The 15,868-nt window shown below is 41.0% G+C and overlaps 3 protein-coding genes across 3 annotated transcripts; 1 reads left to right on the top strand and 2 right to left on the bottom strand.

Annotated features, from left to right (window-relative positions):
- Positions 1-1,447: 1,447 nt before the first annotated feature.
- Positions 1,448-6,642, bottom strand: poll (polymerase (DNA directed), lambda). The gene is made up of 9 exons (XM_076090568.1): positions 6,605-6,642; positions 5,191-5,341; positions 4,747-5,044; positions 4,368-4,479; positions 3,884-4,222; positions 3,622-3,795; positions 3,366-3,494; positions 2,544-2,712; positions 1,448-2,456 (listed from the first exon to the last, which is right to left on the bottom strand). Exons 2-9 carry the CDS (start codon positions 5,303-5,305, stop codon positions 2,095-2,097), a joined length of 1,698 nt encoding a protein of 565 aa, XP_075946683.1. The 5' UTR covers positions 5,306-5,341; positions 6,605-6,642; the 3' UTR covers positions 1,448-2,094.
- Positions 6,643-6,867: 225 nt separating this feature from the next.
- dpcd (deleted in primary ciliary dyskinesia homolog (mouse)) lies at positions 6,868-9,966 on the top strand. Its single transcript, XM_076090578.1, has 6 exons — positions 6,868-6,954; positions 7,518-7,598; positions 7,705-7,829; positions 7,985-8,118; positions 8,278-8,380; positions 8,869-9,966. The coding sequence occupies exons 1-6, from the start codon at positions 6,891-6,893 to the stop codon at positions 8,971-8,973; spliced, it is 612 nt and encodes a 203-aa protein (XP_075946693.1). The 5' UTR covers positions 6,868-6,890; the 3' UTR covers positions 8,974-9,966.
- A 1,515-nt stretch (positions 9,967-11,481) lies between these two features.
- On the bottom strand, positions 11,482-14,584 carry fgf8b (fibroblast growth factor 8b). The gene is made up of 5 exons (XM_076090579.1): positions 14,526-14,584; positions 14,389-14,425; positions 13,609-13,789; positions 12,027-12,133; positions 11,482-11,778 (listed from the first exon to the last, which is right to left on the bottom strand). Exons 1-5 carry the CDS (start codon positions 14,582-14,584, stop codon positions 11,482-11,484), a joined length of 681 nt encoding a protein of 226 aa, XP_075946694.1.
- Between the last annotated feature and the right edge of the window lie 1,284 nt (positions 14,585-15,868).

Below are 15,868 nucleotides of genomic sequence, written 5' to 3'. Positions count from 1 at the left end.
CAAACACGCATTACTGCTTTGCAGTTAAATATTTAACCTTTATTCCAACATGAAAAAAAGCAGTAAATAACACTTTGATAAACACGTCAGGACATCTTATTTTAGTCACCCTCACAGGTAATTCAGTATGATATAATAATATATATATATATCATATAATAATATTCTGTATAATATAATAATGTATATCATATAATAATATATATATATCATATAATAATATTCACTATAATATAAAACACACACACACACACACATATATATATATATATAATTATTTATTTATAACTATATATCCATTTCTTAGCAGGTGCTTCATGTCTCTCACTCCCTAACCGTCCGTGCTGGATCTGTCCCCGTTGTTTTAAAAAGCTAAATAAGTTATTAGCATGACGTCATGCAGCTAGCCTAACCTGTCTCAATAACTTTTATTATGGAAACAATTAAAGTCAGAGGGAGCTGGAGAGACTAAACCCTTTATATATATATATATATATAAATTTGAAAATGGATTAAGAAATGAGACAAAATAAAACAATATTTATGCATGTAAGGCGAGCGTGTGTGTGGTGGAGGGTGACATGGGTCCCTGGCTTTCATGACTGTAGTTAACTCAGCTTTACAAACTCTTAGTCAAAGTATCGGTAAAAAAAAACACAAATAACAGACGTTTGTTTCTTATAGGTGCGATAAACAGTTATGTAAAGAGACACAGCCCCTGAAAACTGACTTTCACGCTCACTAAAGGTGTTTGTTTTGGAGAATGAATGGGACTAAAATAGTACACCGACTGTACAACGGAGTGGATCATTCATGCTGTGAGCTGCTGATGAGAACAGAGCTGATGAAGACTGTTAATCATAAAGTGGGACAGATACAAGCGATCCCTGGTTACAATAATACTGTGACACAGATAAAATACAGCCGACTCTGTATTGTGTGAAATCCTAGAGGGGTGAATGCAAATAGCAGATATAGCTCAGGGCCACATGATGGAACTATCGTCTCCCAGCAGCCCGACGGCCGTCGGCCTTAGTGCAGACTTGGTCTCTAACATGGAAAAACAAGAACGTGTTATACTGAACCCAATGATCTCTCACTCCCTCATATATATATATATATATATATATATATATATATATATATATATATAGAGAGAGAGAGAGCTGAGAGACGAAACACTTTTTACATAATTTATCATCATTTCATTCAGTCACGTGAGGCTGTTCATTCCTGATTGTCGGGCTTGATGAGTTTTATCATTTAAGAGAAACAATAATCATATTCTGGGTTATTTAATATCGACGTCACAATCAGAATTTCAAAACGTACAGATGCAAATAATTCATAAATAAGACGATCGCATTCCGCCGGTAGAAATGGATCCTGAGCTTATAAACAGAACACAGGACACAGTTTGTTAAGAGACTACAGAGAGAAACACCTCTACAGTGGTGATTACTGTGTCTTTATTAGTTACTACACCCTTTGATACATTTTATTACCATTACTCATCTTTCATAAAATATACAGTTTTAGGCACCTTCTATATTAAAATGTCTTTAAAAGGCCCAGTTCACTCAACTTGCAATATCACATATGTTTCTACTTGCCTCATGTGGTGTCTAGTCCTGCACATAGTTTTTGATTTTTCTTTTGAAGTTTTGAGATATTTGCCTTTGAAACCTTTGCGGCCAGCTTTTTATAATGGAAGTTTTATTATTTACATTTATAAAACTTAATAGCAAATACGTTTTCAACAATGTTTTTGGTTTCTTAGCTTAATCCGGCTCCCTGAAGAAGGCTGAAGAAACTGTTCCTACCAAATCAAAATTGAAATTTGTAAAGGCTCTGGATCCTACAACTAAATTTAATTGATTGTACTATGGGAGGACAGATATAAGTAACAAAATAAGTTGTTTTGCATTTGAGTGAACCCAACCGTTTAATGTGTAGAATAAAATTAGCATTCAAGTAAACCAGGGCTTCTGCATGATCTGTGGAGCAGTAAAACATCCATAAAAGTGTCTGTTTGAGCATAATTGCAGTTTGCATCGTCATCATTCATCATCATCATTAGGATTTGGCAAATGCTCACCAGTCCCTTTCATGAGGCTGTCTGTATGGTATGCCTATCAGACTAAAAACATCCTTCTCTGTCGGTGTAGTAAACGGAGTGCCGCGATACACCTTCAAGCTACCCTGACGCACCACATCTTTATTCAACGAGTGCTCCGATAAGCTCATTCGTTTTGTCTTTGCCAGGGCTCTCATTGAGCGGTTAAAGTGTGCCGACCCGGTGAAATACACGAGAGAACAGGCGAACTCATCGTAGGGTACTACGATGATGTCCAGCCTGCGATGGCGGCGGTCAGGTCCTGGCAAACGGCACACACCCATGTATTTCTTCTGCTCACCATTTTCCTCGTGGCTCACCAGGTCGTCTGTCAAGAACCCTGAGAGATAAACCGTTGGTTTTTTTAGGTTTCTCTTAAGGAAAACAAAAGGTAAGAATGAGACATGCTAAAGAAGATGGAGCTTACCACTGTCACGGAGGTTCTGTAACACTTTGCTGAAAACCCCCTTGTGGGACTTGCCATCAGGATGAGATATGAGTACGTCAACATCTCCACATGTGGCCTTTCCCCGGCGATAGGAGCCACATGCCATCGCCACCAGGCCTGGGTCTATGGCCTTGGCAGCCTCCTTCAGCTGCACATACACCCAAAGAAAAAGACACATAATATAGGCTATCATCTACCATAGAGTGATGGAGTTTTTGTTAAATCTTTGGCTTCTCAATAATAGAAAAGCAGTGTTTACTTCGTATGTTCTCTTGTCTTTACGGGGCCACTGGCAAACAAGTAAGCTTTTACCCGTTTCCAGCCAAATACCGGGAGGCAGGCTTGCTAAAGCATCACTTATTACTTTCACAAGCCTGAGGGAGTACACATGCTTGAGTCATCTATCTAATGTGCATCTGGCAGCTTTGAAGGAAAAAGAAAACCCAGGTAATGCAATATGAAAGCAACTAGCGTTGTACTCAACGCTCTGGAGTGAACAGGTATCTGGCTAACTTAAGATGCAGCTACTTTTTTTCGGTTTCAAGAGTTAGTTTTGCCCTCTGCGACGCTCCACTTTCTGAGAACAGTCTGGTTTTACCATTATCAAGCAGTCAAGGAATGTTGACACACACTTTGTCCTTCTTCAAGCCTTCTGTTTCTAAATCACAGCGGGTTAAATGGGGGAAATCTCACCTCTATGTGCTTGAATAAACACATTAAAGTGGTGAAAGATGCCAACATAGTTCAGTCGTCATCACAGAATGATACATGTAGATATTGTGACAAATGAAGATGCTTTACCACTTTCTCTACGGCTGCTGCTTCTTCTCTGGGCATGCGGTCTAAAAAGTCATCGTAGTGCTTGAGTCCTATTTTCTGAGTGTTACTCAGGTGGGCTTTTGTGCGGATGTCCTCCAATGTGCGAAAGCCCTAAAAGACAAATAACATTTTTAAGAAATCTTCAAAGAATACAGTATGTTGTATATTAGACCTTTGCCTCCTGCGTCATTGTGTGTGTGTGTGTGTGTGTGTGTGTGTGTGTGTGTGTGTGTCTTACCTGTTGGTACCACAGCTGTGCAGTTTTAGTTCCTGCACCCCAGATGTTAGTAAAAAGCTCCAGTACTGGCACAGCCTCCCCGAGGTGGTCGAGCTTCCGCAGGTGACCGCTCTCCATGATCTCGTCAATTTTGTCGGCCATGCGTTTACCAATTCCTGGGATCAGACAAGCCTCCTGAAACACATAACAAGTTCTGATTCAAAAAGGAATATACGCAAAATAATCAAACAACATGACATTAAAAGCATGTGCATTGGGTTACCTGGTATGATGTAATAGGCTTGTGGTAACTCTTCAGTGCGTTGACAGCCTTGGAGTAGCCCAGCGCCCGCCACCTGTCCCCCTGGTGTGTGTAGGCCTTGGCCAGCACTTCTAGTTTGTCTGTGATGTGTTTATTGAAGTTATTCATTTTGGACTGAGAGGATTGGGCACAGACCCAATTCCCTGAGACCACCTTCTGAGCAGCAGAGTCTGGACTGGGGTCTAGGCTGGGGCCAGGAGTCTCCTCTTTGGGGTGCTGGCCAGTGAGGAGAGCTTCCAGGTCACTCTGTGAGACCCCGTCTTCTTCACCTCGCACTTCCTCTTTAGTGTCTGGAACTGTCTGAGAGTAGAATGTAATGTTAAACTATAAAACACACAGATTGTTGTTTGTATGTTTTCTAAGTTCAAGCTCTTGTCCCCTCTTGTAGAAAATGATTACTGACTGAAAGAACCTGTAAACCTGCACACATGACTTGGAGACCTACCATGTCTATGGTCTTCTCTTGCTTGGTCTGATCCAACACGGGCTCTGCTTCGTCAGCGGGCTTGACATTCAGCAGCTCTTCTTTAATATTTTCATGCCGTGTTTCAGATTCTCTAAGTGGGGAGGACATCAAAAGACGTTATAAAACTGATGACTCGTTGAATTTTCTGACATATATTTGCTGTCTTCATGTCAACACACTTTTGTAAATACTTCAATTTGAAGTGGTAAATGTGACGTACAAGTGAAAAGTAGATACACATTCACCCTGGCTTGCTTCTCTGTAGTGTATTAATAAGTCTGTGTGTTTGATAAACTGGAATCATCTCGAGATACAGATACAAGTAATCATCCTAAAATAGTACTATTAGGTCATTAACCTCTTGGGTAACAGAAGGCTGTAGCTGTCAACATCCAGCAGTTGCTTCTCACTGATGCACGAGCTCAACCAAATGCATTTCACTAGTTGGACTGCAGGGGGCATACAATCCACTTGTAGTAAGCGCAGTGCCCTGACACTGTCCATGTTGTCGTCCACAACAACATGAGTGACACTGGGACACAGCGAACTCTCCGTCTGTCCTCCATTCTGCCGAATTTGTCTTTGAAAGATCTGGCATCTGGCACTTCCTATACCAGCAGGCAGGATGTACACTGTGACACCATCAAAAGTGTTTCCTGGGACAGAAGAGAAGAATGTGTTACAACAAGCAAATATGTTGCATTTCCACACACACACACACACACACACACACACACACACACACACACACACACACACACACACACACACACACACACACACACACACACACACTAACAACCTGTGATATCACATTCTTCAGGTTTCTTCTTTACTGGCGGTGCATCCTTTCCCTGTAACACTCGAGCTCGTTTGACTTTGGGAAAGGCTTTCATAATCCCGTGACGAGGCTCCATCTTGTTTCCTGAAGGGGGGGGGGGGGCGCCGGTGGCCTGTGACATAAAGAACAGAATTATTGACTTATCTATAACTTTGTATTTTTATACTTTGAATTCTGTCATTGTTTTCAAAAGTTACAATTTGACAGTAGCGTTATTACACTGTCTTGCATTCAAAATATTAATTATTAAAAGTATGCAAGTATTACCATCTAGATTAATGTAAGTATCAAAAGTAAACGCACACAGAGTATTGTGATATCAATGAATGTCTCATGTGTCAGTATCATATTAATGTTGTATCTGGTCACGGTGGAGGTAATATTACTACTTTAAGAACTTTTGGATACTGTAATCTACATTAGATAATCATTATAATTGATAACATGAGCATTTGTTATGAAAGTAAAGTAGCAATCTGCAAAGTAACTAGTAACAGTAGCTGTCAGATACATATTTCCCACTAAGTGTAGTGGAAACGTCAGTATATAGTAGCATAAAATGGAAACACAAGGGTTTGAATTCTGGAGTCCTACAGCACTGAAGTCGATGTGCTTTGTGCCATTAAACCACGAATAGCTTACAGCTGAGTTAGTACAAAACAGTACATTTCTGTTACTGCCTAAAATTACTCTGCATTGCCAACATGTGTGTGTACTTTACACTGTAAGTAGTACATTTTATTATATTTCTGTACAACAACAGCAAAGAGTGGGAGCTGTTTCGGCTTGTACTCAGTGCAGATAACTAAACATCGAACAAAAAGTTCGGAAATTAGTGTTTGGATTATTTCTGTTGTAACAATGCTTCTTGGCAATGCATGTTATACCGTTGGAAACAGTTAACAGCAGAATACGCTGTTTGGCATTGGCAGAGAAGATTTGGCACATTTTTCATGGGCGCAACCCACATACTCAGCTGTGCTGCTCATCCCACAAATGCATGTTCCTTACAAATGGGGCACCGTTTGAAAGGTAAATAAGCAGGCTTTCCAACGGTATAACGTGTATTGCCAAGAAGAATTGTTACAACTGAGAAATAATCTACCAAACACTAATTTCCGAACTTTTTGTTCGATGTTTAGTTAAGTGACAAAGCAGGCTGAGAAAATAATCTATGATGTCGCAATAATGTGTTAGCGTTACAATACTACTTCCCCTTAGCGCGTGCTAACGTGCTAAACAGCAAACGGTCAGTGCCGCTTCGACTTTTCACTTAATATTTGAATTACGCTTTAATTAATTCGAACGTATCCAAATGTAATTGTATATTTGACACAGATAAAACTCTTTAAACTCGTATGTGTTGAGCTCTTACCCCTGTTCAGATGGAACCATTCGTACAGAAACAAACAGATAGCGCGCAGATGTTTCACTTCCGGGTCAATTGGGTTTACTTTTCTAAAAAATATGTCTAAATCATACCCCAAAAACTACATATTACACCTGTTACTACATCGTGGTTCTTATAGTAACTTTTATAATTTCATGGTTTTATTCATTCTATAATTTATTATCTATTCAGTTTGTGTATTAACCTCGGTTGCTGTGGTTACGGTTTGACTCCGGAAGTGTCCTCGTGCAACAGAAACATCTTGAGAAACATGGCTGATCAAAGCTGGATCGATATCCTGAAATCCTCAAAGAAAACAGCTCTGATACACGACGGTGAGCAGCTGACACACACGTGTGAACTCTCCAGCCTTCGTGTCGTTTTACCTGACGTTAGCAATATTCATTCACTAGCTTTCCAGCTAACATTAATCTCATAGGCAACAAGCAAGTGGCACGACTCGCCCTGTAGCATGTTACACATCTTATGTTAACACAAATAGACTCCAAAACATACTTCAAAATACTTCACAAAATGTGTCAACGGCCCGTCGCGAGTATAATACACTATCTGGAAAAGATGCGACCTAAAAGAGTGGTACGTTAACCCACAATGTGACTCGCTGCTCTGTGGGTGTCTTTACTAGTTAAGCATCTATTTTAAGCATCTATCTAATTGTGAGGTCTCTCTAATCAACGAGTCTGGTCTACCTTGCTGTTATCACCTCTGCTAACTTTACACCAATCACTGACACAGCCCTTTATCCATCCATGCTGGTTTACATCCACAGCAAACATGCATTAATATTGTAGTTTGCTAAATGAAAGACATATTTAATGTATTGCTTCCTATTCTAAGAAGGCGTCACATGTCAAATCTTTTCAAACTGCACCTCCAGGAAAAAGGAAGATCCACTTCCTGTTTACAGATGGAAAAGAAATGTCAGAGGAGTATGACTTACAAACAGATGAGCTCATTGGTAAGTAACAGGTCTTGAGTTTCACGCAGCCACATGTAGCTGCTGGGGTTCTGAATTTTAGGGGCATACGTTTATGTATCTTATAAAATTGTTTGGTACTTTTCAGTACGAAAGTGGCGTCATAAAAGCACACTTGGAGCTCAGGGCCAGTGGCACGTAGAGGTTGGGGAGCCACTTGCAGGCCCCGTCCCTTCTTCGGATTTGGAGGTGATCAAGGAAAACTGCTCCAATGTGAGTTTTCCTTTATGGTTTCTGAAACTTCAGAAGTACAGTTGAAACACTTCATTTTCTAATGGCCATCTTTGTTTGTTTTAGTTCAGTTTAGAAAAACACGAGCACATGCCATGTCTATGTTAAATGGATGTGAATGTTTCTCGTCTCCACAGCCCGTGTTCTTGCGTAAAGACACAAAGACCAGCTTTCAGTGGAGAGTTCGCAACCTTCCCTACCCCAAAGATGTCTTTAGTGTTTCTGTGGAGCCATCGGACAGATGCATCATCGTGAAAACCTCAAACAAAAAGTAAATATGCATGAAAACACTGTGGTTTGTTTTCCATCTTCCTGTTGCACACTTGTTGCATGTAATCCTCGTGTCCTCCCTATAGATGGCACTGTTTACAATGCATTTGTCGATACAGTCGTGTGATAACCCTGTGACATCCTCTCCATGTCCTCCCAGGTATTATAAGAAGTTCAGTATTACTGATTTAGATCGCAGTCAGCTGCCATTGGACAACTCCGCCCTCAGCTTCACTCACGCCAACAACACTTTGATTGTCACCGTAAGTCCTACACAACAATAACAAATAAATGAATCACCATTAATGTTATGTTGACAGTGCTTTAATATACAGATCTAAGCATTATAGGTTCATTCTTAAATATGTTTTCTTACCATAAATGTTGAGTGCAGGGACCCAAACAGTACGACCTCAGCAGTCCAAATAGCTTCAAAAGTATCTGGAAAAAAATAAAAGTTTTACTATTAAAGTATTTCATGCAAATCATGAGGATTAGATACAGATGTTTTTTGTTTTTTTTATATATATATTTTATACTCAAGGTTTACTCCTGTGCACCTGTCACTCAGTCCCAAGTTTTTCACTTTCCAGCAATATGTTTTATGCCTACAACAATTGCTCTTTTTGTGATAATTGCTTTATATACCGCCTGCTCTTTCAACAGGATTACCGTGAGGGATTTGCAGGAGAGAGAGAGAGAGACGGGGAGAATGTTGAAGTAATTATTTTTCTTCTCTCTTCTCTGTCAGTACAAGAAACCCAAGGAGATCTTAACCCTTGAACAGGAGCTACTGAAGGAGCTGAAGAAGCTGAAGGGGACCGGCGAAGGGGACGTCGACTGCAAAACTCAGTGAATTCGTTCTGTGGGAGCGAGAGGATGATTCTGCGTTGCATCTAAACAGTGCCTTTCAACGGTTTATAGCGCCTAATTGTGTTTACTAATTGGGGTTCATTTATTAAAATGGTTATTGTTTATATTTGATACAGACATATTCTATGAAATATATTACATATGTTTTTGTCGCGGATCCATGAGCGTTTTCCCGAATTATTTCTTTATATAGTATAAATATTTATTTACATTAAAAAGTTTAATTGTATCACAACAGTATCAATTAAATTTACTTCTTGTTACCAAACCTACTAGGGAGCAAGTTTGATGGGGGCCACATAACCTACTACCCTCCTTTCATTGATGTCCTTGTAAAACACTCAGAACACACAATGCCTCGTCCCTGTTCGTTCCAGGGTCACTGTTACGAGCACATCCCATTCGTGTTAACTGAATACCCTCATGTTCCTCGCATGTAGCGGGCCACCCTGAAAGCCATTACTGAAACTCTGCTTTCTAGAGAGCAAGCTAGTGTTACTGTTTTCCTTTACAACAAAAGGACGTTCTGACTCTGTGGTCTCCTGCTAAAACTACACGCACACAAGTTAGAAATATGTGCAACGGTCGCACGGCCTTGTTCCAAACGGATTTGATATTATTCTCAAACAAGGACAAATAAGATTTCTTTCTATGTATATATGACGTGTACAGAAGAAGAAAGATTTGTGCTTCTAAAGGGGATATTTGACTACTTTTCCACCAAGTTCGGTTAAAAAAACACTGTCCAGTCTAACAATAGTTAGACAGTGGATTAAAAAAAAAAACATTTCTGTTTAAAAGAGACAATGGCATTTAAATATAGCTTGTTTCAACCTTGTGATTCCTTGCATTTTTTTACCACTTGTCCAAACCCAGAGAGCAAGTGTAAAAAGCAGAGACAAAACCACAGGTCTGTCTCTCTATTGTCTTCCTCCGGATGGAAAGAAAAGGAATAAAAGAAAACATTTGAACCCAGCCTGTCCTGTTGTTTTGCAAATTCTTGTGAGGGACTTTTTTTTTTTTTTGTTAAACGTTTGTTAAAAATGCATCCACGCATACTTAAAACGACTTAAATATATCTTGTAAGAAACAGGCCGACAGCCTGTTCTGCTGAGCAGATGCCCTAAATACCAAAGCATCCATTCTGAAGTCTTAATTTTGGTTATTTAGTTGAATGCTTTACAGTCTGCTGTGCAAAGCTCGAGCTGCTGTCAAAACAAATTCAAGCAAACACCAACTAACAAATTGCACATCCAGCTTATGCACTGTGAGAGCAGCCGAGCGCCTCTGTTCAGGGTCTTCTTCCTCCCCTGTCGTTTGGCCTCTGATGGTCATGCTCAACTGCTTCTGGGAAGAGGGTTTCTTTTCTGCCTCCCTTTCATTCCCGAATGCCTCTTCCCAGCCATTCCCCCTCTTTCAGCCGATGCCACATTTTGCCACACAGGCCCCGATGCTTTTTCTGCAGCCCTTCAACTCCCTCTCCGCAAACCTCCCCCCCCTCCAACCCCTTACCCCTCCCTGTGTGACTGGCTTCTTTTTGATAACTGACCCCTCCTCGTGTTATTATTCGAACCCACTATTGTATAACATGCCCTTTTATATGAGGTTTCACAAAGAGCCCATTTGATCAGAGGGTTACGGTGTGCGATCGTGAGAAATGCAACTACATGGTGGTAACCTTTGTTTGGGCCAAAATGGTGGGCTGACCTCATCGCTTTTAATGCATAGCTCAGGCCATTCAGGCCCAAGTCTCACTTGCTGAGCACATTGAATTCAGTAGCCTGTCACAGATATTGCCCCTCAGTTATCTGGGTCTCCAGCTTGGAGAAGAAAAAAAACAGTTTTGGGGGGTAACCAACAATGTATGCTAGCTTTCCGTCCCAAAACAACCACACAAGAAAAGCCTCGCAGCTTGTGAACTGATTCTTTAGTGGTTTTAATATACACTCTACAATAAATATTTCCATCATTCATTTACATTTTTACAGTAAAAATATATTCATATATGTAGAAAAAAAACAGGTTAAAAATTCTCCAGAATGGCCTCCTAAAGGCAGGATAGCATGTCAACTGAGGCTCTGGTGCTGCAACCACAAGAAAATCCACAGATAGCTGCCGTGTCTAGCTTCATTGTACTCATTTCTATTTTAAACATTCTTTGTTGCTGAGCTTCTGAACTTCTAATCAGAGGTTTTTCATTCATGAAAGTGTTGTTGAGCTCTTTTGTGCTTAACTGCCCCCTCTCCCCCACCCGAGTTCACTAGTAAAAATCTGTCCTACGATTTGTCTGAATTGGAAATAACTAGCAGATTAGATAATCAATGGTTACATACAATCCAGTACAAAGAATTACACAAAGTCCACAAAATGAGGCAAAACGTGTATGGGCACTTGACTGTAAAAGTTAATTTCTCTGAGAGCTCTTGTTTCCTCTTGTAGTGGTTCTTCTGTGCTGGTTTCGTCGACAGTTCTCCCTCAGTGGTTTCAGTGCTCAGCGGCCCCCTGAGCGCTGGTGATGGGAATGTTTAGTCCGCTTGCTCAAAGGGTGCGCGGGGACACGGAGAGGAAGGACATCAAACGGTCTCCTCTCGCTCAGCAAGTGCCCCCTGGGAAGACGCTTCATGAAGTGGGCCTCCCTCTGGTGCTCCTTGGTCTTGGAGGCCTTCCTCGGACGGCCCTTGCGTGTGAAAGCCATGTACCAGCCCTCGTACTTGGCGTTCTGCAGCGCCGTGTAGTTGTTTTCCAGAACAATCTCGGTGAAGATGCAGTCTTTGCCTCGTCCTTTCCGCTGGGAAAGAGAAAGAGAGTGGGAGAAGTTGAGGTATGTTGGACGATTCCCAGGAAGCGGAAACATCGTCTTTATTTCCAGACAGTCAAATACCCTTTGAAACCTTGAGAGGGCCGCTCAGAGAAATTTTAAATATCTAATTTGTTCTGGCCTCGATTGTGTCTAAACAATGTGTCACCAAAAACTGCAAATCTGGACTAACATTTCCAAGAAACAAACAAATGCAGCCACTATGAATTACAGATTACCTTGCCGATCAGCTTCCCCCTCTTGTTCATACATATGTAGTATCCCGTCTTCACCCCTTTAATGCGAACACGACTTCCAAAAGAGTCCGTCTCCACCTCCAGTTTAGCTGCACAGACAAAAAGGATCACAAATAATGAGAAGACACAGTCCTGACAAGGTGCAGGCACGCAGATTATGATGTTACAGTGTGTGAGACAAATATATTCCTGAGACTGTAATGAACTGGAATTACATCATGTCATCATTAAATGTCGTTAAATTGTTTTTTCATGAGCAGTGACACAGAATCATGAAGATGACATAAATTCACTCTCAACCCTTTTATGGTCTAGTATAGACGCCTTCAACAAAGCGTGCAAGCCTTCCAAAATAGCACCAAATGATAGTGATTTTGCACGGCGCGATTGCTGTTGAATGTCTGTAAATGCTGTGCCGGGATGCGGCTCAGACTGGGGATAAAGGAGAGTGAGAAGACTGCGGTCAGAGACACAGTCACAAGCACAGAGCAGCGGTCAGATTTGGGCCGGTTACAAGAGTGACACCCACTTAGGATGTGTAGCCAATGTGTGCATGACCGACTCTCTGCGTGCATAGGCCGAGAAATTAAAAAGACAAAAGAGCACACAGGAGAGGAAGGAGAGGAAAAGGTATAAAGTCAAGATGCTGACTTCAGCGCTCCTTATAAATTGAGTCATACATTGAGTTGTAAAGCAATGAAAATTCCTCATAAAATGCGTCTCCAAAAAGCAGGCAGCAGGCATTGAGAAGGGGATGGATGGTGGTGGTGGCTGTGGTGGAAAGATGGCTCGGCTCGGCACACCAAAATCCTTTTTGTGACAGGATTTCTGCTCTCTTTAAGTTTAAGACAGTTTTCCCTGCTAGAAGCAAAGACTATCCCCCTGAAGTCCATCATAACAGGTGTCAAAGACTAGAGTACAAACACACTAACAAAATAAATCATCTTCATAAGGCCATGAAGGATGGCACTGCTGCTGATGTTTACAATTGCTAGTGTTCCAATTGGCTCAAACATTTTCCCGCAGGCTCCCAAAAGCGACATATTGTTTTACTGCTTTTCAACACCGCCCCACGCGCCATTGGATTTAAACAATTCCTGTTTGTAACATGAACACGTTTCCTATTTTATTGTTTTCCCGAGCTTTAGAAGCATTGAAATGTAAGAAAGGAGGACCTTTAGCTGTCATCGGTTTGGACTGATCTGGCAATAACACACTTTAGGTTTAATATTCTTCATCATTTCAAAGACAATAAAAAGTGCTCTCCCTGAATAGATTAACACATGTGGACATTTGTTCCAATATTTATAATAAAACTGTACTTAAATATTTAACTATACGCAAACGTCAGCAAGCCTAAAAGTTTTACTCTATTTAGCAAAACATTCAAACGCTAATTACACCTTTATTCTCGCGATATTTTGAATATTTCCATCAATAACTGTTCGGATATATTACTGGCTGGTTTTTAATAGACACTGAAATGTGTTTTATGTAATTATGAGTGGTGTTCTTCGCTCTGTAAAAACATGCCTAACATACACCCGTTTCTTATGTTTCCTACCGTGCACCGCTCCGTCGTCTCCGTTGGCGTTGACCCTCTTGTTGCCCAGGACCTGGACGTGTTTCCCGCTGGTGCGGCTGTACAGCTGGTAGGTTCGCGTCAACCTGCGGCTCATGCGGTCCGACAGCCGGCTCTGCTCGGTGACATGGTGCTTGAAATTAGGAGGGGACTGCACAGTGTTCTGTCGGACAAGAAAACACATGTCGCGAAATATGAAATTACTTTCATATTTATCGCAGGTTTTTTTTTTTTTACTTTAAAACCCAAAGCCTGAAAAAAAAGTAAACTGTGAGGAGACTAAAGCTTGCCAGTCAAAGTGCAGAGGCCCAGGCCCACAGTTCATTATGCCAGTCATAATACATCCTGCTTTTTCCTCTTTCATTTATTTGTACATGGCCTACAGTATGTTTTTGGAGACGCTTTCATGGTCCCTTAGGGGATGACATTTCCCTCTCATAGCCTAGGTTGTTTTTACCACCGATGATCTTTCACCCCTTCTTGACTTCTTTTTTTCTCATTTCAGCCGTTCTCCATCCACATGTGTTTTAACAATTACTCTTTAGGCTGGAGCTTACCTCTTTTCAAGATGTTTGAATTGTTGCCAATTGCCATAGCACTCATAATAAAATGTTGTCATTGTTATTGCAGCCCATTGCAGATGTAGAGCCGCTGAACTAAGCCGCTTAGCATGGCGTCTGCTTACCTGTTAAGTTGTACCTACTTAATTATAGAACTTTACGTAACATTCATGTTTTTTATTGGAGTGAAAATTTGAGTTACCTGTGCGTAAAAGCAAAGCGCCGTGAACTGAAGTAACCTTTGGGGAAATAAGAGAAAACAATTAGAACATCTAACCTGTTGGTCAAATTCAATGAGTTACATATGCAACTATTTTATCTTGACAGCTCTTTACTTACAGATAGCCTAACCTCGATGTTCTCAGCCTCATCTTGTAATAGTTCAAATATTGCTTCATGAATACTCCACTGATTCGATGCTGGAAACTCTCGGAAATAAAGTTCCTCCTGGTGGGAATTTCAGCTCACGTTGATCCCCCTCTTGTGACATATAGACGGTGATAGCCGTGATAATTAAGAGATCCAAAACGGCCAAGGGTCCCACGCAGATACAGGATCCACGCGACTGAAACAGTAAAAAGTCCAGAAGATTTAAGGGTGCTGCGGTGCCAATCCAAACTAAAAGTCCGGCGTCGCTGTCACCAAACCACCTCCAGTGAAACTCTCCGTGTCAATCACTCTCTCAGTGATGGAGCTCTTGGATCACGTTTGAAGTCGAAAAAAGCCTCTCTGACATTCTGTAGCAGAGCAGTGGTGAGTAGGTGTAGTTTTACGCACGGATCTTCACTCATCAACCGTCAGATGCGCGCTGTGAAAATGACTAAGTGATTAAATACGATTTTTTTTTTTTTAAAGTTGAATGAATCCCACGAGTACCAACACGGCTTTATTGGTCTGATGTATAGTCAGAGCAATGACGCCACAGCTGTCGCTCCATACGATGCACAGATAGTAAACCGTCAACCTTCCTCCCACGCGTGTATTTCTTGTGGTCGCCTCCAGTCCACGTACAGCATCTGTCTCCCTCTACATTTAAATACTTTAACTTGCGGGAAAGTCAATATCCTCGGTGAGAGCAGGCGGAGCGTTCGAGCTGCAGCCAATTTGAAACTGAATACATATTAAAACACTTTGCCTCCACCTATCTGCTCACAATTCCACAAACAACATCCATCAATGAGTTGAATGTGTAATAAAACTAGATGAGAGATGAGAATATGAAATACAGTCTGTCACCAAGAGAGGAGTTTATTTGTGGGTTAGATCCACACAAAAATATCAGCAAAATGTTTTGAACTAAGCATTTATTCACAATCACACATTAATCTAATTGTCATCTTCATCCATGTAAAACCCGCACTAGGTTTTCTCTCAGCAGAATTGTCCTCATGGAAACATTCCCTGGCTTGTACTTAAGAAAATCTACAGTTACATTAACTTATTCCCTGACTGCAGGTTAGAGGTTGTGTGGTGGTCCCTCAGGACAGACCCTGATGTACTTTTTCATCCTACATATGTAAGTAATATGTATTCCATGTGAACACATGACACATAATGGTTTTCACATAACATCTAAGGCCTTTGTCTTGGATACAAATGCTCTCTCGCTCACAATTACTCTTCCATAACTTTTCACAAACCTGGTTTGGTTTTCCAAAGGGTGTCCAAGGCCTGGTCTGCTA

The sequence above is a fragment of the Anarhichas minor genome, unplaced genomic scaffold (assembly GCF_050575085.1).
Source record: "Anarhichas minor isolate MPS153535 unplaced genomic scaffold, ASM5057508v1 ptg000012l, whole genome shotgun sequence".
NCBI classification, from domain to species: Eukaryota; Metazoa; Chordata; class Actinopteri; order Perciformes; family Anarhichadidae; genus Anarhichas; species Anarhichas minor.
Note: the sequence above shows the minus strand (reverse complement) of the source record. Positions and strands in the feature narration are given on the sequence as shown.

Coding starts and splice junctions, on each gene's coding strand:
- poll (XM_076090568.1), bottom strand. CDS start 5,305: ATGGAGCCTCGTCACGGGATTATGAAAGCCTTTCCCAAAGTCAAACGA. Junction 4,480..4,746: donor AGCCTTCTGTTACCCAAGAG/GTTAATGACCTA, acceptor CTCCCCACTTAG/AGAATCTGAAACACGGCATG. Junction 3,796..3,883: donor AGCCTATTACATCATACCAG/GTAACCCAATGC, acceptor TATGTGTTTCAG/GAGGCTTGTCTGATCCCAGG.
- dpcd (XM_076090578.1), top strand. CDS start 6,891: ATGGCTGATCAAAGCTGGATCGATATCCTGAAATCCTCAAAGAAAACA. Junction 7,830..7,984: donor TCAAGGAAAACTGCTCCAAT/GTGAGTTTTCCT, acceptor TCGTCTCCACAG/CCCGTGTTCTTGCGTAAAGA. Junction 8,119..8,277: donor GTGAAAACCTCAAACAAAAA/GTAAATATGCAT, acceptor ATGTCCTCCCAG/GTATTATAAGAAGTTCAGTA.
- fgf8b (XM_076090579.1), bottom strand. CDS start 14,584: ATGAAGCAATATTTGAACTATTACAAGATGAGGCTGAGAACATCGAGG. Junction 13,790..14,388: donor CGCTTTGCTTTTACGCACAG/GTAACTCAAATT, acceptor CTTGTCCGACAG/AACACTGTGCAGTCCCCTCC. Junction 12,134..13,608: donor AGACGACGGAGCGGTGCACG/GTAGGAAACATA, acceptor TTGTCTGTGCAG/CTAAACTGGAGGTGGAGACG.